Here is a 19,547-nt window from a genome sequence, read left to right on the forward strand (position 1 = left end):
TTGCCTCCATTGGCGAATGGGGCATTGCTGAGCTGTGAGCATTGGCTATTGCCTACAAGAGGAGACTTCCTCCTTAATTGTGAGCTGTCGTGTTCCCTTGAAAATGAGCAAAATGGAAGTTAGATACACGAGCTTCATTGTGATAGTCTGTTGCCATTGTGGACAGGATATTGAACCTACAGGACAGACAGGCAATTCTACTTGTGCATCTTCCAGCCAAAATATTTGATTTCCATCTCCCAAGTTTAGTGTGGGCTTTGTGCACGAACATGAGTAGATAATACCAATGTTGTAGCTGACAGGAGATAAAGAAAGGAAAAGGAGGTATCTTGCTCTGGCTCACTTTCCCAAAATGGTGAAGTATCCCAACTGCTTCTTCCATCGTGCTTGCAGGGAACCTTCAATTTCAGTGCACTGTTGTCCCCAATTCCAAGTGGGGACTGCCATATTGATAAGATGTCCATAGTCTGTTCTGATAGGTGGCCCATCTTGCTTTAAGAGATGGTGGTTTGTCTCTGTCTCAGTTTCAATTTCAGTAGGGTTTTCATGATGAACAATGGGAGATTTCCACCTGACATAAACAGTTTGATGGAAGGAACTGTCAGAAGCTGATTATTCAAATGATTTTCTGACAGTTATTGCCTTTTTTATCCTGAGCCAGTTTTTATTCTTGTCATGTATTAGACTCTTCCAGATTTTGCAACTTTGCATTTCTCCTTCCATTGTTTGTTTCTGCACTCCCAGCAGAATTTCACAGGAAACTATGTTAATTTGGTCTTTCAGCTCTGTATCTCTTCTGCTCAGTCTGGGGCAGTACCTGAGAACAGTTGGAAGGCTTTCAGATGTTCGCTTTTAGGTCAACACCATTAGAAAGAACACGTCTTGTCCTCAGGAAGTTGTTTTAATGGGTTCCATGTGGACACTGCTGTCACTTTGCCATGTTTGATAAATCACTTAGCACTCTGGCCAGACATTTTGGTCTTTTGGAGAAAAGTGTGAATAATCTATCACCTAGCCACGTCCATGGGAATAATTAAGAAAATATAGCTGTGTGTCTTCTAGGGTGGCCTTCCTTAAAGGTGGAGTCCTGGAAAGAGGAATGGATTTCCTCAGACCTGTAAAAGTAGAGTCACCGTAGCCCCACTGACCAGGGCTCCACAACTCTGAGCCTGACATTTTGCTGACAAGTGCATCCAAAGATACTGAGGATGTTCTTGTTTTACTTTTTGTTTCATAATTGGACAACTTGACCCATTTCCCACATGCTGAGAGCTTTGGATAGTGAACGGGTGATTAGAATGCATTATCTGCACCTCATTTTGGTTTTATTGTGCAATTATAACATTAAATACACTACATGATTCATGTGGTTGTGCAATGTGCCAGTATTTCAGCAAGACAACTCGCGTTCCATAGTGATTCTCATCTCTTCGTCTTTGACCTGCAGTTTGAGGTATCATTTCTAAACTGATTTATTATTTGTTTAAAAACCGTACAAGGGCACCCATCTCTGCTCTTACAAAGTACTATTTCAGCAATTGTGCAAGTACATCTGAAACCACTTTTTAAAAGGGTCATAATTTCATGTCAGCCCAGGTTTCATGATTGAACATGGCTGTGGTCTGAGCTGCAAACAATGATATCCAACTTCACTGGTGGTAGAACAGTGCCACGCAATGGGTGAGCTGAAACACATCTTCTCTTCAGCCAAGTATCCCCACTCCTACCCTGCCTACTCTGCTCAGCAGTTGATTGAGCAGCAAGTGTTAAGATGAAATATTTTGCAGACCAGAGAAGGATATGCTAAAGGTCACTTGATTTTCTGCCAACAATCATTTGAAAATTAGGCTTCAACCCTTAATCGCCAGCTCACATGCTTGTGTCCAGTGAGTTAGGTTAGTCCTTTGCCCCACCCACCCTGACTTAACATTCAGTTGTGTTGTCATTTGTGGCGTCAGTGGTTGGATGTCCTGTGATGCTAACTTCTTTTTGGTTTGGTACATAGTGACTCATTGAGTGGGTAAGAGATTTATCTCTCACTAAGATGTAAACAAAAATCAATGTAGAAACTCAAACGCTGCTTCCTGTCTCCTGGATGTCTTCATTTGTAAACTGCCAAGTTGTTACCCAACACAGGGAAGGCGAGGGAGTAGAGAGGAAAAAGGAGTATTTTCAAGCTTGATGAAGCTTTCTGTTCTGATTGAGAATGCGTAGCATTATCAGGTGTGCTGCCAAACTGACACTTTTCAGAATGTGTTCTTAATAAATTAAATACATCAAACATGTATTGAACAAGCTTGCGTGTGGCTTATGGCAAGCATTTAGAATGAAAGAATGAGGAACCATTGCACAAAATATTACAGTGATGAGTCTGGAATATGCAACCTAGGAAGTTTTCTGATTGTATTTTACAGTGAAACATTTCTGCAGATGGGTCCTTTGGAAGAGATAGGAAATAGCCTTGCCTGTTAATGAAACAGAAATCAGGGATACTCCGTGTAAATGTGTCATCAGATGCTAGTAAGAAGCAAAGAGTGCAAGGAAGTCCCAGGATGATTTTTCTCAAGGTAGGGAGTTTTTCAGCTTCATGGTACTTCTTCATTCCTGTGAGATTACTCACAATGATTGAGTCTATAAGCTGTTCCATGACTCAACAGCATATTTTGCAAACAAAATAGTCGGGAAAACAAGAGACCCAAAAAAAAAAGCAGTGTCTAAAAAGGCAGAAAATGTTGAGTACACCTTGTGTTTTGAGCATCATTGAAAAATTCTCTCTGGTTGGATGTTTGTGCTGTGAACACTATTGTTGTATGGTCATTACTTAGTGAGATACAAACTGAAAGGATGAGGTGAATCTAATGGAGGGGTCTGGACCAGTTGAAGTAGTTACATTGAAACCTTAGTTGCAGCTGAGAAGGATAATAGAAGCCATTCTTTTGTTTTTGTTTTTCTGATTTGAATATTACCAGGACCCTTCCCCATTGTCAGTTTTATTTCCGTTGCTTTGCATCACCAAATGGAAAAGGATATCTCAGCATTGTTCTTGATTATAGTGCTGAATGAAGAGCAGTTTGTTAAGGAGCACTACTGTTTTGTCAATTGTTGCTGTTTTATTGTATAATAATCATGTGAATAGCTGAAATGTGAACAGGATTTCCATCTATAAAATATTCCATTCCAGAGAGATGGTTTACCTGGAAGTTCATTTATTCTTCCTTGGGTCCTGGCCTATTCCCTTTCCAAGTTTTTGTTTGGTTAGAGTGGTGGAATTGCTTCAATTGAGAACTTAAGATTGGCCTTGAAATTTTTATATACGGAATTTTGAACATGAGAACTGAAATGTTGAAAGTACAGTACTAAGATTTGAGCCTAGAATTTGAGTGAAATGGGGAGAAATATTTTAAATAAAAACTGAAAAGAAAAAGGCAGCAACTTGGGGTAATTTCACTAATCCAGCCCATGTTTGAAATGGGAACAGTTCTACATTTACAGCATTGCTTTATTTCATTATTACTTCAATACTTGTTTCAAGCATAATGTTAGTGAGTCATATTCAACAGTGAGTGTGTGTTTGACAGGAAATGACAGGATTAAATCAGTCTGGAAGGGATTGAGGGAAATCGTGAATTGAGACATCTGATGTCTTTCTGAGGTTGCACATAGGAAACTGAAGTACTCTAAGATTGGGCAGGTCAGGTTTGAGCAAGCTGAAGTGATGAATATTCTAGAAACTAATAACAGATAATGACTTGCCTTGTGCTTGACTCATTGCAGTTCTGGAAAAAGGATGGCATGTGTTATGTCCTTCCAAGAGAAGAGAGTTATGACATGGATAAAAGGGGCAGATTGACATTGACTGTACAGAGTGTCCTTTCAATAAGAGACTTGTAAACTAAGCCTGACTTGTCATTTGGTTTCAGTCAGTGCAGCACAGCAGGCTTTGCAGTCGATCTGATGGAGGTTTTTTTTTGGTCGGGACACTGAGAGTATGATAATTTCGTATGGTCCTCACCAACTCTGGGGGTGAATGTCTTTTGTCAACCGTTATGTTCAGTTAAGTGTCACTTTCTGAGGACCCAAAGCTCAGTTGCCAGCTTTTGGAAATCAAACTGAAGACTCAGAACTGGGTTCAGGAGTGGGGTGGGTGGGTGGTATTGTGGATGGACAAAATGCCATAAAATGAAGCACTTTCTGATCATCAATTTTGTTCTGAACGACAGTTCACATGTACAAAACAAAACCAGGAAATCGCTACCTAGTGTAAAGTTACATTGATAGGATGTTTATCTGGTTAGGCAGGCTGGGCATGCTGCAGGAACAGAGACTACAGGCAATTGGCTCAGATGGCATTTGCAGACTTGGAGTTGTAAGCTCATGTGGCATGTGAGATTTCAACTCCAGTATTTGTTTGAAGATGCATTGTTAACTGTCATATGACTGTCTGTAAAGTACCTTTGCCATCTCTTCAGCATTCAATTGCCTTGAATGAGGTCAGATTTCAGTCACTTCTGGGGAAGTATCTGAGGGAAGCCCTCACGGTAGAGCAAGTTCAACTCGCGTGCCACCAGAATTCCACTTGCCATGACTGAAAGCCACTTGCCCGCCAGAATTATACTCTTATTCTTCAATCAGTCAATCACTCCGACATGGCGATTGAATGATGGTGACACTGAGGTCCAAATAATCTGTCAGTTTTGTACATCTGAAGTAGCAAGGGATTTTATTTCTTTTTTAAAAGCATCAGCTATAAAGTTCAGAAAAGATATTGCACTTAAAGTTTCCGCGTTTTGGATGCTAAAGTTGTATTTGCAAGAAAAAAACGCGTTAAAATCCAACTCAAGGGTGTTGATTCATGAGAATCGTCACTGGTACGAAACAGTCGCTCTCCTTATACCTGGCTTCACACCAAGTGTTTAAGGTATTATTACTTGAAAGTTCAGTATCATTTCAGTTATATTTGTTTTTGTAACTTTATTTATAGGTAGATTGTGCTGCAGTATATTTTTGTATCGCCATGAATGGTTGACAAATTACAAGTCAATATAGCTCATCAAGTAGTGGTGTTTCTTGCAAATACCTTGTACAATAGGATGAAGTTGCATAGCAATTGAAAACAGATTCTTTTCGTATTTCCAAATTATTTAAAAAATGGCATTTGTACAGCTCATTGTAAATGAGCATGTTTCCTTTTGTTTTGAGAAAATCTACCTGCTTTATATATAAAAAAAGACAGGACTTCGGGATTCAGAATGCTGACAGAACAGACAAACACTAATTTCCCTTATTGAACCACTTGGGGTGTATTGTTGCAAAGATGTTGTGTTGCTGTTCAGAGTTTGAGGACTGCTGCTCTTAAACCTTGTAATTTCCACATGTAATTGCACAGTGTGAGAAAACTTGGAGCTTTACTGAATGTACATGGACATTGCCCTCTCCTCACCAATTGGACTGCTTGTAATCTAGCCTGTGACTGTATTCTATGTGTTTGAATGTAGGATTGTTTGAATTCTTTTTGTATATGATCAGTCACTGAGATGGCTCCTTTTCTTAAAGAAAATTTTATTTCAGGTTACAGTTGGAATTTTGCCATGGTTTGCTTTCATAAAAGGTTCATTCTGGAGATTTGTAATGACATTCCATTGATCTGAAAGGGAAAATACACAGACTTGCTTGACATTAATTTCAATAAACAATCTCAGTGTTTAAATGGAGGTTCTGATTTCTATGCTTGTTTAATAGAGGCATAATTTTCAGTTGAGCAAACTGTGCTTTTTATGTTGATCAAAAATCCAAACGTACTTCATAAATGATGAGGCCAAACCAGATAGGTTTAGCATTAGGCATGGATTACATTTGAAGGAATCTTGGGAGCGATCTCGAAAATATAGGACTGAAGTGGCTGCAGAAAGAGTTAGATGCACAGTATATTGTGTTCCTGGAGGAAAAGAATATTAAGGGCAGAATCATGTGCTGGAGAGTGATTGTGGAGATGGAGAACCAATACAGGTAAGCGTAAATTGAACATTGTCAAGCTTGTGACAAGCTAAATTTACTTCACCTAGGAGTTTATGGAAGATGCCAGCAGACAGCACAGACAATGGAATAAAACTAATGAAGATGAATGTTATCGAAATAGATATAATGATACATAGTTTGGACTTGACAGTGGAGGGTATCAATGTAAAACAGAAGAAAACTGGACGGAACCAGTTGGTAAAGTGAGTTGGTAGGAGAGAGGTGGAAACCCGAGGAGATTAGCTTGATGGTCCAAGGAATTTTTCATAGAATCTTTTGTTCAGATAGAAGCAATTTGACCCATGGAGTCTGCACTGACTCTCGCAAGAGTATCCCGCCCAGACCCAAACCCAAACCCCCCCACCACTACCTTATTCCTGCATAGGGTTTTTGCCATGGCTGACCCTCCAAGGCTTCACATAACAGGATATGGAGGGGCAGTTTTTTTTTAAACCATGGACAATCCACTAACTTGCTAATCTTTCCTGTATTCTTTGATGCATCAAACAGCCAGAATTATATCCCCCTATTGAACATTCTGGAAAAATCTGAGCTGGCCTGTCTCAGAACGGTATAAAGAAAGAAGGGTGGGAGATGATAACCAGGCTGGTTGGCGCTCATTGCATCTAATGTACAATGTAATATCTTGCAGTACGCTCTCCAACGACTTCACTGGTTGGTATTGTATTTAATACAACTGTGGTAAAACAATCACCAGAAAGATTGCAGTAGTTCAAGGACAGAGCCCACTGTTACCTTCCATGTAGCATCAATGGTTTATGCTGGAGATGAGCATTGATGAGCAAAGTTAATGATGGCTCAAAAACTCCTCTGTAAGCACTTCAGTCCTTGTAAAATCAGAGGGCACAGTGCCAGCAATGAAGTAGCAAAAGTAGAATTTGAAAGATTTTTCCCTGATTTTCATTTGTTTTCTATCCTCCTTTACTGTGGGCAAGAAGTCTGAGTGGATCGAACAACTATCAGGTTTATCTTTTCTTCTGAAGCCTCAGAGAATAAGACCCAACCATGGATTCCAAAGGCGGAATGCAAAATAGAAACGGATATGTTTTACAAGTCCAATTAAATGGATCGTTCTTTGAAGAACAGCAGAGAAAATGGACCTTGCAAGTGTGTGCTGCTTCTTGCTTTCTGTAAAATATATGTGGCTTTCTGTTACATTGACAGGCCCCAGAAACTAGGAAACAGTGGTTGAGTTGAATCGTACAGCTCCATTCAAGGTGAACCTGGGTGCAAGGCATGCGGCAGAGATGAGACTCACAAGCTGATCTGTTGGGCTGACTAGCCTGTTTCTCTGTGATCAGCTGTAATATAAATGCTGAATCTCTCGTTTTTGATGCCCACCTTTAACTAACTATTCCTTGCATCGAGGAGATTGCTAGGTCATTTCAGAGGATACTTGTGTTGATCTCGTGGCTATGGATCTGGAGTCACATGTAGGTCAGACAAAATAAGGTCAGCAGATTTGGTTCCCTCAGGCAGGTTAATGAACTTCATGGGTCTTCAGACAATCGGGTATGGTTTCCTGGTCACCATTGCTGTGACTAGATTTATAGTCCAAATTAACAAAGGGATTTTAAATTCCACGAATTGCCATGGTATCATTTGACCCCACCACCAGCAGGAGAAAAACATGCCATGGACAAGACCGAAGCAATCCCACAGCCAACAAACAAAATCAAAGCTCTGAAGTTCTGCTTAATTTCCTGTATTATGCAGGCAATTAAACAGCGTGCATTCACGCCCTCAAAGTTGGACTGGTGCATGAGACTGTAAATGCTCATAAAGGCTGCGACTAGCTTGAGCCAGAAGGCTGAGCGGATAATACAATTCCAACTCCTACTGCTTCCACCATCACAAGCCAGACTTCAAAGAATTCAATTCACTTTATGTGACATTAAAAATGGCCGATCATACTGAATAGGGAGAAGGTTCTTGGGCCTGACAACATTACGGCTAGAACGCTGAAGACTTATGCTCACGAGCCAAGCTGTTCCTGTACTGCTGTGATAAATGTGAAAAATTACTAAGGTGTATCCTGTCTGGAAAAACAGTAAAATTCTAAGAAAACCAATTATTTTCTAACCCATTGATTCTCAAACAATTGCAAAATATTGAAAGTACTCTCAAGTGATTTTTTTTTTTGTTTGCTTAACATTGTTTAGTTTGGATTCACTCAGGATTTCAGCATTGGTCCAGTCAAAGATAAAAGAGCTCAAGTCCGATGGCGAGGCAAGAGTGTGCCTTGGTAAGAATCCATCACTGACCAAGTGTAGCAGCGAGGAGCAGTAGCAAAATTCTAGTTATTTGTTCTTCAAGGTCATGTCTTTCCTTTGCTGCTTTATCAATGAATTTCCCTCCAAGAATATCCCAAGAAGTGGGGCTGTTGTCTGAGGATTTCACAATGTTCAGCACCATTCGTAACGCCTCAGGTGCTGAGTCAGTCTTTGTGCACAATGTGGACAAAATTCAGATTTGGGCTGGTATGTGGCTAACTATATGCATTCCACACAAGAGCCAGGCAATGACCGTCTCCATACAAGAATTAAGTTGAACCTTGTCATCTTGAGATTGAATGGCATCACTATCACTGAATTCCCCCACCATCTTATAAATACAGTCGTTACAATAGCCAGTCTGACACTGGGAATTCTGTTGTAGGTGCCTAATTTGCTCACATTCCAAAGTTTGTTCACCATCAACAAAGCACAATAAGAACTGTGATGGAATATTTGCTCTTTGCGAAATGAGTGTGATCCAACAAAATTGAGACATTTGACACCATTCAGGTCAAGGCAGCCTGCTTATTGACAACCCAGTCACCACCATCAACCTTCTTTCAATCACAGATGCACAAGGACAGCAGTATGCCATTTACAAGATCTACTATGGGAACACTTTGACAGCACTTTGTCTTTGATGTGGAATTTGGAAGAACAACCACCAGCAAGCTCCCCTCCAAGTCACTCAGAACGACATTGCTGTTCCTTCCCTGTTATGAGATTAAAATTCTAGAACTCCCACCTGACAGACTGCAGTTGTTCGAGAAAGTGGCTACCACCAGCGAAGGAGATGAGGAACATGCAAACGAACTTGAGTCTTGCGATTTACTCTACGTACTGTGGATAGAGTAGTCATTCCTCCGTATCCATGAGGGTTTGTTCCTGGTAAGCCCTCATGAATGATAAAATTTGCAAGTGCAGAGCTCATTTAAAAAATAGCATATACGTGATTGATTTTGCAGATACAGAGGATTTACTGTAAAAGGATAGAAACAAAGTGGAATTTGACTGCCAGGTCTGATCTATGACTGGAGGTTAGTCCACTGTTCCTCAGACTGATTTGTGCCCTCAGAACCTTGTTGGTCTGTTTGTAAGTTATCTTAACCTTGGAAATATACTGACTTCAGATTTTCAACTTGCCTTGTGGAGACTCAGCGAAGAAAATCTCAAAACATTCCAAAAATAAAACGCAGATTTGCTGTTGACCCTTGTAATGAAGAAGAACACCAAAGGAAGGCAGCATATCATCCTGACCTTTCAAAATAGTGGCTGATAAATGTTCTCAATAACATTTTTCTTCTATTTGCAGACTATGATTAAATCTGGATTACAGCCATGTGAATGCAGTATCAAGATCTGACAGTAAGCTGTTTATTCACAGGAAAAGATCCATGCAGGTATTTTAAGAATGTCAGATCAGTCTGGTACATGATTTTATTGGTGTGACTATAGGCCTGGGGCTAGTCATGATGTTTCGGTGCTATCAAATGGAAAATGCTGCCAATGTTAAGAGTCCCACCTCAGTCCACAGAATAGGACAATCTGGGTGTGGCTCCTGGCATTCACCATTATTCCATAACAACCAGCTATGGTTGGACATTGTTCTCAACATTTAATTCCCTGACTCAGAGGTCAACATGACTATTTCTGAAAAATTAAGAGTGGACGAAGATGGCACATCTAAATAGGCCCACCGCTAGTTTCTCTGATTTGGCTCAGGACAGCCAATGAGCAAGTGCAGTCAGAGGTGATGGGCAGTGTTTAGCAATTCACTGATTTGGCCTTTAAGTTCTGTTTTGCCTTTTGTCACAAGATATGGCACGGGAATTGGTGGCCTTAGTATTTCATTGACAAAGCTCACAGTTTCTAATGTGAACTGCACCCAGAAACATAGTATAATTTCTGAGAAGGTGGCCAAAGGGACAAAACTGGCAAAGTCAACCAAAAAATATCCACACACCATGTAAATGACTACAGCACTTTCCATTTGGTGCCCAAAATACCAAGTAGAGCTGAGATTTTTTCCAAATTGACAAAACCAGGTTACAATACTCAGTCAATAACAAAAGCTTGTGCTATTCAGTCATTTCCTTTGTGTATCCAGTTAGATGTATTTATATACAATCTTCTTATCCACTGTCTGCACTTCCATTTTGACAGGACATTTGTACAAGTTTGAGAGGAGAGTCTCTGTGTAGCCAATCAGGAAATAGAACTTTTGAGGTGGCAATTTTTGAATGAAGATGGCGCAGATGATAATCATGTTTGCTCTTCTCTTCACAACCACCTCATTGGCCAGACAGCCGTGAAAGGTTCCATAAATAAACTTGCGGATGAAAACATCCTCAACTGTGCGGTCTGCAGCTCCTTCCTCACCATCCAGATTGCCTGAATCAAGAGAAAGGTATTTACATCTTTCTAATTGCATTGGCAGTCCTCAACCACCAGAAATCTAATGCCAGATCTCTCAAGCATGACAAAATTATGCTCAACAGCACCACTCTCAGGCAAGTCTGACAAGAACCAATTGCGTGAAAAGTTGTTTTGTAATGAATCACAGATTGAAGAACATTTTGAAAACAGAATATCGAAAGCAGATTACATTAAATTTAAGTATAAACCTTTCAACCTTGTTCAATTTTACATTGATATTAATAAAAATATTAATATTAAATCATGTATTGATTCTCAAGTTGTTGTGTTAAAGTGGTTTGCTGCAAAACATGGAATATTAAAGTACATATTTTTGCTCTGAAGTTTGAGAGTCTGTGCAAATCTTTGGTCAGAGAATGGTGAAGGCAGGGTCACTGATAATTGTTAGAGCAGAGAGAAACAGATTGTTTGGTAACAAAGGAATCAAAGGTAATGAGTAAGATCGAATGTGGAATTGAGGACACGATCAGATCAACCATGATTTCATTCAACGGCAGAACAAGCTGGAGGGGCCGAATGGCCTACTTCTGCCTCAAACTTATATATAATCAGACAGGACGTTTAAAGCCTCATGGAGCTTCACTGGACATCCACATTTTGATGAACTGTACTACTCCTTGTACCCAATTCTTGGGGGCATTTTATATTTAACTAGCCACACTCAGGACACAACACTGTTTCTAAAAAAAAAAGAAAATTAAGTTCTGCATCACTTACTGGTGTGTTGGGACAGCCACCCTTTTCTGTGAGCGATAAAGTGAGGGGGATGTGCCTCCTCGTAGGTAACTGGTTTATCACCCTTTCCAACACGAATGCGGGCTGCTCGGTTCTAGAAAATGCAGAGTCATTTAGTGCTTGTTCCTTGTTAAACTGAGCATCTTTTAATCCAGCCTTTCATACCTGCCTCTCAAAATTAGAACACAAAATATGGTTCGATCATTTGCCTCACATCCCCAAGATTTGGAAGGTGCACCTCCAATGCAGAGATAGTGGTATCAGATGAACAGAGGAATTTAGAGCAGGATTTGGTCAATGGGCTTGTTGAGCCTGCTGTGCTGTTCAATAAGGTATGGCTGATCTGATTGTAGCCTCTATTTCATGTTCCTCCCTAAGGCTAGACACATTACACCGACATAGTCTTCCACCGACACTCCTTAAAAACAGCAGTTTCCAAACCCAAGATCTCCAGCACTTGGCAAGACACAGGCAGCAGGTACATGGGAACACATGCACTTGCAAGCTCTAAGCCACATCACAGCCCACTGTGAACTATTTGAAATCGACAACCTCTGGTCAACTCTATCTGTTTCTCCTCTGAACCCCAGCCCCACCACTGTCCTAATTTTGCTTGGTAAATCTTCAACATTTCACCAGTTATAAATTCATCAAGATTGCTTCAAGGCAGCAGATTATTCAGTCTAATCCCTGATAATTATTTTCAGCTGCCTGCTCAGAGTTCACCAGATCCACCCACTACTTAGATTATTACTGATGTAAACCTTTTACCTTGAAGCATGATCCTGTTGTGTGAACAGCCCTTCTCCACGCAATCGCACACTGCCAAAATGACAAAACCTGAAATTGAATTTTCAAGTGTTAATGTCTTCAAAGTAAGTTCTTGTCTTTTTGGGAAAAAAAAATTGTGCAATTAAACACAACTAGATCAAGGCTTTTCCTCTTCAGTAAAATTCGTGAAAGCTTGTGTTCCTTAACTCTCAATAGTTGAAATAAACAATTGCACTTTGCTGGCTGATATCTTTGATTTTAAAAAAAAAGCAAACTACAGCATATGCTGGAAATCTAAAACAAACACAGAATGATGGACAAAGTCTGCAGATCTGGCAGCATCAATCTCTGTCTTGATTGACCAGCAGTAAATAAATAAATGGACAGATGGTACAGTACAGGATTGGTCCAGCTGGGCAGAATGGGAACTAGACCCAGCACTGTCTGGCTGGGCTGGAAATGAACACATCAGATTTTTTTCTCTTCAGGTGGCTGTGCTCATCAGGTAGCTGCCTTTATTTAGATGGAAGACAAACCAGGAAAGATGAACCAAGACCCAGGGCAGAGTTCACTCACACTATGGCAAGAGAGCAGGAAGCTGTCTTCACAACTTCAATGAGATAAACACACATTATGCCAATTGTCTATTCAAACCCCTGGTACCATTAGAATCACCCTCAACTATCACAGTTTGTAGACTTCTCTAAATTGCTGTTAATAAAATTTGAATATATAATTCTAAAAACACAAATGAACAGACAACAAGAATCCAAATGTAACATTGGGCTATAAATCACAACAGTTTCAGGAATTTCTCCCCAGTTTGCATTTTCTCCCTGAAAAGCCCAACTTGAATTCAGCAGTCAAGGAGCAAGGTGCGAAAAAGACAAAAGGAACTCAAGAAACAGCCATGCAGTGTAGGGGGAAAAGCAGGCTTCAGCTCCTGTGTCTTCTCATTTTGCTTGCCAATGAGAAACCTAATACTGATCCCTTTATAATTATTTTGGGGACAACAGCACCAAAATATCTTGCTATCAAAGGTGAGTGTTGATCACAGGAAAAACATACATTTTGTTTTATTATCATAGTTTCAGACTTAGAGACTTTGTAATGCACTAATATTTTCACTGTATTCCTATCATCTGATTGTGAAGTGTGAACAGCCCATGTGATGAAAATATCAACATTTTGTAATTGGCATCTGTGACAAGAGAATCAAATCTAATATTTAAATGAATACGTACTTTTGAGACATCTCACTCTTGGAATAAAAAGGTTAGATTTCATGATTTGTCTATGGTCCTCATTATTATTATGTAACTCAGAACACAGGTTAAATAAGAACTTGTCAAATGTGTTCAAACTTCAAATGCACACAAAGAATGCTGGAGAACCTCAGCAGGTCTGGCAAAACTGAAAAATAGTCAAAATGGACTTAAAACATTAACTCTGTTTCCTTCTCTAAAGATGCTGCTAGACCTGCTGAGTTTCTCCAGCACCTTCAATGTTTCAGATTTCCAGTGTTCGTAGTATTTTGCTTTTATTCAAGTGTTCAAACTAATGGTAGATCACCTTCTCTGAGTCACATGATTTTGGGTTCAAGTTCCCCTCCAGGAGTTGAGCACAAAAGTGAATGCTAACATATCAGTGTAGTGCTGAGACAGTGTAGCACTTACAGAGCACTATAACACATTAAACTGAGGCCCTGTCAGCACTCTTTGGTGGCTGTGAAAATCACATGGCACTGTTCCAGTGTAGGGTACTTACATGTGTAGTCCTGAACAATTGTTATCCCTCAGTTAACACCCCAACATAGAATATCAGCACATAGATTGTCCTCACATTACTGTTTCCAGTATAAAGTGGCTTTTCTGTTTTTTAAAAAACAGTGATAACACTTCAGAAGTACTTCATTGCTGTAAAGTACTTTCAGGAGTCTGTTGGTCAGGAAAGGTGGTGTACAGAATTCAGTTGTAAAAGAAGTTTCTCAGCTGCCAAAGACAAAAAGAGATGAGTGGGGGAAAAGAAATATGGAATGCTAATGAACGGTCTATCCTGAATTAGTAAATATCAAAACAAAGAGGAAGCCATTTGGCCCTTGGAAAACTATGTGTTAAAATTTAAATTTTTACCCAATCTTGCCTTTTTGTGTGATCCAGTATGTTCATTTTGTGTTTCATGTGAGCTCTGGCTGTTTGTGTCTATAATTTTAACAAATTCTAGTCAAGTCTCCCAAGAAAAATCGTCACTATTAATGTCCATTCACAGGATGCAGGCGTTGCTGGCAAGACCAGCGTTTATAATCTATGCCTAGCAGTTCATCACAGGTTGAATGAGAGCCACTACATTCTCAGTTTTAAATGTAAGAGCATTGCAGGATTTAACCCAGTGACAGCAGTTCAAAGTCAAGTTGGTGTGGGACTTGGAAGGGAACTTGCAGGCTGCAGTAAGGTTGCAGGGTTGAAAGGTACTCTTGGCGGAGTCTTTGAGTTGTTGCAGTGCACTTGAAGGTATTACACACTGCTGCTATTATGCCTTGGTGATGAAGGGAGTGAATAGGATGTCAAATAAACTAGCAACTTAACTGCAACTATCGAAGCAAATGGGTGTATTCGATCACACTCTTGATTTCTTCCTTGTAGATTTTGCAGAGGCATGGTTGGGCACTGAGTTAATCTGTGCATGATTCCAAGTCTCAGACCTATTCTTGCAGCCATTGTATTCATATAGGAATAGAGTAGGGCATTCAGCCCCTCTCTCCTGTTCAAACCATTCAATGAGATCATGGCTGAACTCCATAGACCTGTCTTTGGCCCATTTCCTTAAACTTTGATAAACTCAGTTATTAATCTCAGATTTAAAGTTAACAACTGATCTGGTATCCAAGCCACTTGAGGAACCAAGTCCCAAACCTCTATCATCCATTGTGTGTACAAGTGCTTCCTAACATCTCTCCAAATGTTCTGGTCTTAATTCTTACAAGTATTGCCTGTACTTCCAGAATCTCCAAAAGTGCAAATAGTTTACCATTAGCTGCCCGTCTTTTCCTGCAAACAGTACAAAGATTTCTATCAGATCACCTCTTAATAAATTCTAGAGATAACAAGCTTAATCTGTGTAATCTCTCCTCGTGACATAACCCATGCAGGTAGGTATCATGTTTGTGAGCCCATGTTGCACTCCCTTGATGAACAATATATCTGTTCCTAAATGTGATGCTCAGATCTGTCCATAGTACCGCAAGCAGCGTCTAAGCAGCATAACTTCTGCGTACTTGTACTCCAGTCCACTACATGCAAAAACCAGCATACCATAAGTCACCTTAATTATTTCCTGTAGCTGGTCGTGAAATTTTAATGCCCAATGCACCTCTCGGCTTAAATCTTTATGGTAAACCCTGGCTAATTTGCTTCGGGGTCATTGGACATTGATCCACAGCAGCGATTATGTGTAAAGGACCCAGATTTAACCACTTTTGGTCCAAAACGCAGAATCTCACAGTTGCTTGCAGGGAACTCCATCTAACACAGTTTTACCCATTCGCCTAGTCGAAGAATAGCCCTCAGTGACTTTATGTTCTGCAACGGTCTGAAAAGCCGCCCGCCTGACTTTGCGCCATGATGCAGGTGGTAAATCGTAGTCGGGGAAGCCCTGGATTCCTTTCTGACCCAAAGTAACCCGCCGGGGGTCTGAAGCGGGGCCTAGCACACGCGAATGCTCTCGGCCAGCGACAACAACGATGAAACGCCTGAGCAGAAACTGTGAATAAACTGTGTGTTTGGCTTTACCGACAGCTTCCTGCAGACGAGCGCCGCCATGTTACATTCGCACAGGATGGTGGGGCTTCGTGATTGGAAAGACAGCCTCTCCGTTTTTAACGTTCCTATATATATATATATATCTGCAGTCAATATATTAGGGGAAATAAAAATGATAAAGCAAGCCCGACACGTAGCAGAGCTTCGGCGACCCCCTCAACGGTTGCTGCGCGTGAGGAAGTGCGCAGGCGCAGTGGCCGGCGTAACGGCGAGGAGGAGGAGCAAAACATGGCGGGAGGGTGCGGCGTTTTCGGGAACTTCCTCTCCTGAGCCGGCCCGTGGAGCAGCGCACCCTCCGAACGGCCAATCGCTGACTTCTCTTTCGGACTTCTAGCCAGTAGCTGAGCATCAGTCCCGTCCGCCCCGCCCCCCAACAAAAAAAGAAGGGTCCGCGCGACTGATTTGGCAACGGTAACTAGAACAGACATGATGGGCAGACCGGACTCCTCCTGCGCCGTTTCAGTTCCATGGTTCTTGTCGAGTCCGCCAGCGGGAAGCGGAGAAAACGGTGGATATGTTGGGACTTCAGGAGTGAGGCACCCAGGTGAGAGAAATATAAAGATAGACAACAGTTTGTACCTGCCTGCGTGTCAGAAGGAGGAGAGTAGCTCCAAGTCCACCGGGGGATGAGGCAAATGAAATGATGTCCTTCACAACAAAGATGTTGGTGCTTAAAAGTAGAGAGACCTTTCTGTAACTGTACAGACACCACATTCTAGAGAATTGTGAAGAGTTTTGCTCTCTCTAGGAGAGATATACTTGCATTGGAAGCAGTTTATAGAACGATTTGGGATAAAGAGCATGTCTTATGAGGAATGTTGAGGTTGTTAGGACGAAGTTCAGTGTAATTTAGAACATTGAAAGGTGATTTTATTGAAATACCTCAGATTCTGAGGGGACTTCACTGAAGTGCCGAGAGGAAACTTTCAGCAGAATCTTGAATTGCAACACAGATTTAAGGGCTTTTTCCACTTCAGATAGAGAATAGAAGGAATTCCTTCTCTCAGAAGGTTGATAGTCTTTGGAGTTTTGTACCCCAGCTGGTACAGGTCCTTGGTGAGACCACGTCGGGAGTATTGTGCAGAGTTTTGGCCTCCTTATCTGAGGAAGGATATTCTTGCTGTGGAGGGAGAGTGACAGAGTTTACCAGACTGATTCCAGGGATGGCAGGACAAACATACTGAAGAGAGACTGGATCAGTTAGGATTATGATCACTGGCGTTTAGAAAATTGGCCGTGCCAGGAGGAGCAGAGATCTCAGAGATCTACAAAATTCAAACAGGACTTGACAGGGTAAATGCAGGAAGGATGTTCCCAATAACTGGGTGGTCCAGAACCAGGGGTCACAGTCTAATGATCATTTAAAACTGAGATGAGGTAAGATACTTTCACCCAGAGAGTGATGAATTTCTTACCACAGAAAATGGTTGAGGCCAAAGGAATTGGATACAGTTCTTCAGATTAAGGGGATCAAACGGTACAGAGAGAAATCAGGAACAGTTGGATGATGAGCTGCCATCTCTTTTGCTCATCTGGATGTTGGAAGCAGATGGTAAATGTGGCTTTAAGGGGCTGTGCCAGAAAACATACTTCTCTGTCATGTTGCACAAATCTGGACATGATTTACTTCTTCATTAGATTCACAGACTGAAAATTAGAGCATTCAAAATTCTACCCTGTGGATATACTTCTCGACATCCCTAAGTGCCCCTTTAGATCTGCATTTCATGCCCTTCTTGAGCATTTCCCATAGATGTATATCTTTGTCTTTCCCGAGTATTCCATGTAGACACGCATCCCATACGTTTGCTGAATTGGTCCCATGGATAGGTATCTGTGTCTTTCCTAGTGAAGTCTGTGGATATGCATGTTACTTCTGCTTGGTTGACCTCTGCTTTGTGGGACTATTGGGTAGTTGAGATAACAAAAAATAGACTTTGGAAGAACTTTGATACAGACTTTTTCAGTTTATTTTTGGTTCTTCCTCAGAATCAGCTGTTTGTTGCTTAGTGGAATCCCAAGTTATCTTCCATTGGCTCAGCAATACAACAGGGCAGAGGGATCTGGGTGTACAGGTACACAGGTCACTGAAAGTGGCAACGCAGGTGGAAAAGGTAGTTAACAAGGCATATGGTAAGCTTGCCTTCATCGGCTGGGGCATGAAGTTTAAAAATTGGCAGGTAATGTTGCAGCTTTGTAGAACTTTAGTTAGGCCGCATTTGGAATATTGTGTTCAATTCTGGTCACCACACTACCAGAAGCATGTGGTGGCTTTGGAGAGGGTACAGAAAAGATTTACCAGGATGTTGCCTGGTATGGTGGACGTTAGCTATGAGGAGAGGTTGGAGAAACTTGGGTTGTTGTCACTGGAACGACAGAGGTTGAGGGGCGACCGGATAGAGGTCTACAAGATTATGAAGGTCATGGACAGACTGGACAGTCAGAAGCTTGTTCCCAGGGTGGAAGAGTCAGTTATCAGGGGCCATGGGTTTAAGGTGCGAGGGGCAAGGTTTAAAGGTGATGTACGAGGCATGTTGTTTACACAGAGGGTGATGGGTGCCTGGAACTCGCTGCTGGGGGAGGTAGTGGAAGCAGATACTATAGTGACTTTTAAAGGGTGTCTTGATAAATATATGAATAGGATGGGACTAGAAGGAAGGGTAGGGGGTTTTAGTTGTGATGGGCAGCAGGTCAGTGCAGGCTTGGAGGGCTGAAGGGCCTGTTCCTGTACTGTAATCTTCTTTGTTCTTAACAGTTTCTTCCTGCCGCAAAGTGATTACTCATTGGTTTACATCAGCCTCCTCTGCTGATTTCAGCCACTTTGATGCGTTGAGCTGCTTTGTTCATTTGAGAGGTATCACTGCCATTACCAAACTTTCCTGCAATAATTGTTATACCATTGGTATGCCACAAAGGAAACATTGCTCTGAACCCAAAGTCAGTCCATTAACTTTTTCCTCATAAAATTTTAAACTCATAAATTGGAATTTATTTTGCCCTAGCTACACTGTGCTCTTCTAAATCAAACTTTAAGCTTAATGTAAAGTGACATCCTTCCATTTTGTACTATGTATGTGACAAAAACCTTCAGATTTTAACTTGACCAGACCGAACTGATTGTCCCTAGCATGAGTTCCAAACAAGGGTAATACTAGACTCTGATCAGTAACTCTGTTGCTTTCTCCACAGATGCTGCCAGAGCTGCAGAGTTTCTCCAGTGTATTCAGTTCTTAATTTCAGAACTTCAGCAACTGCACTGTTTTGCTTTTACTCCCTCACAGGATTTCCGGTGATTGTCTTGACATGGTCTGAATCTATGCCACAACACGGTGGAAATGGATGACAGCACATCAGGAAATTAGACTGGGCTAATGAGCGGCAATGTGATCCCACATTGAGCCATGACATATCCTAAATTGGGCAGTGTGCTCATAAAATAAATAAAATGGTGTGGACAATTTCACCTTTGAATTTG

The 19,547-nt window shown here is 41.1% G+C and overlaps 2 protein-coding genes and 1 long non-coding RNA gene across 6 annotated transcripts in view; 2 read left to right on the top strand and 1 right to left on the bottom strand.

Annotated features, from left to right (window-relative positions):
* The window catches only part of nsd3 (nuclear receptor binding SET domain protein 3), a 108,169-nt gene extending 97,510 nt beyond the window's left edge, over positions 1-10,659 (top strand). For all 3 annotated transcript variants that reach the window (XM_048618686.1, XM_048618688.1, XM_048618690.1), the window contains 2 exons: positions 9,625-9,712; positions 10,476-10,659. Coding sequence is in view for 2 of the 3 variants with exons in the window: in XM_048618688.1 (XP_048474645.1) it covers positions 9,625-9,635 (11 nt within the window). In the remaining variant the exon portion in view is untranslated. The remainder of the gene's footprint in view (positions 1-9,624; positions 9,713-10,475) is intronic.
* mrps24 (mitochondrial ribosomal protein S24) lies at positions 9,665-16,287 on the bottom strand. Of its 2 annotated transcripts, none has more exons than XM_020511420.2 (4): positions 16,043-16,287; positions 12,255-12,323; positions 11,466-11,577; positions 9,665-10,703 (listed from the first exon to the last, which is right to left on the bottom strand). In XM_020511420.2, the coding sequence occupies exons 1-4, from the start codon at positions 16,070-16,072 to the stop codon at positions 10,420-10,422; spliced, it is 495 nt and encodes a 164-aa protein (XP_020367009.1). In that variant the 5' UTR covers positions 16,073-16,287; the 3' UTR covers positions 9,665-10,419. The 2 variants fall into 2 exon arrangements, with proteins under 2 accessions (XP_020367009.1, XP_048474649.1); XM_048618692.1 differs by lacking the exon at positions 16,043-16,287 and adding an exon at positions 14,840-15,563.
* LOC125487353 lies at positions 16,276-19,535 on the top strand. The gene is made up of 2 exons (XR_007265838.1): positions 16,276-16,616; positions 19,354-19,535. It is a non-coding gene; the product is annotated as an uncharacterized LOC125487353 (long non-coding RNA).
* Positions 19,536-19,547: the final 12 nt, after the last annotated feature.

This window comes from Rhincodon typus, chromosome 40, assembly GCF_021869965.1.
Source record: "Rhincodon typus isolate 14 chromosome 40, sRhiTyp1.1, whole genome shotgun sequence".
Classification (NCBI taxonomy): Eukaryota; Metazoa; Chordata; class Chondrichthyes; order Orectolobiformes; family Rhincodontidae; genus Rhincodon; species Rhincodon typus.

Coding starts and splice junctions, on each gene's coding strand:
- mrps24 (XM_048618692.1), bottom strand. CDS start 15,040: ATGATCTCATTGAATGGTTTGAACAGGAGAGAGGGGCTGAATGCCCTA. Junction 12,324..14,839: donor CATTTGCTTCGATAGTTGCA/GTTAAGTTGCTA, acceptor ATTCAATTTCAG/GTTTTGTCATTTTGGCAGTG. Junction 11,578..12,254: donor CAACAGGATCATGCTTCAAG/GTAAAAGGTTTA, acceptor TGCATTTTCTAG/AACCGAGCAGCCCGCATTCG.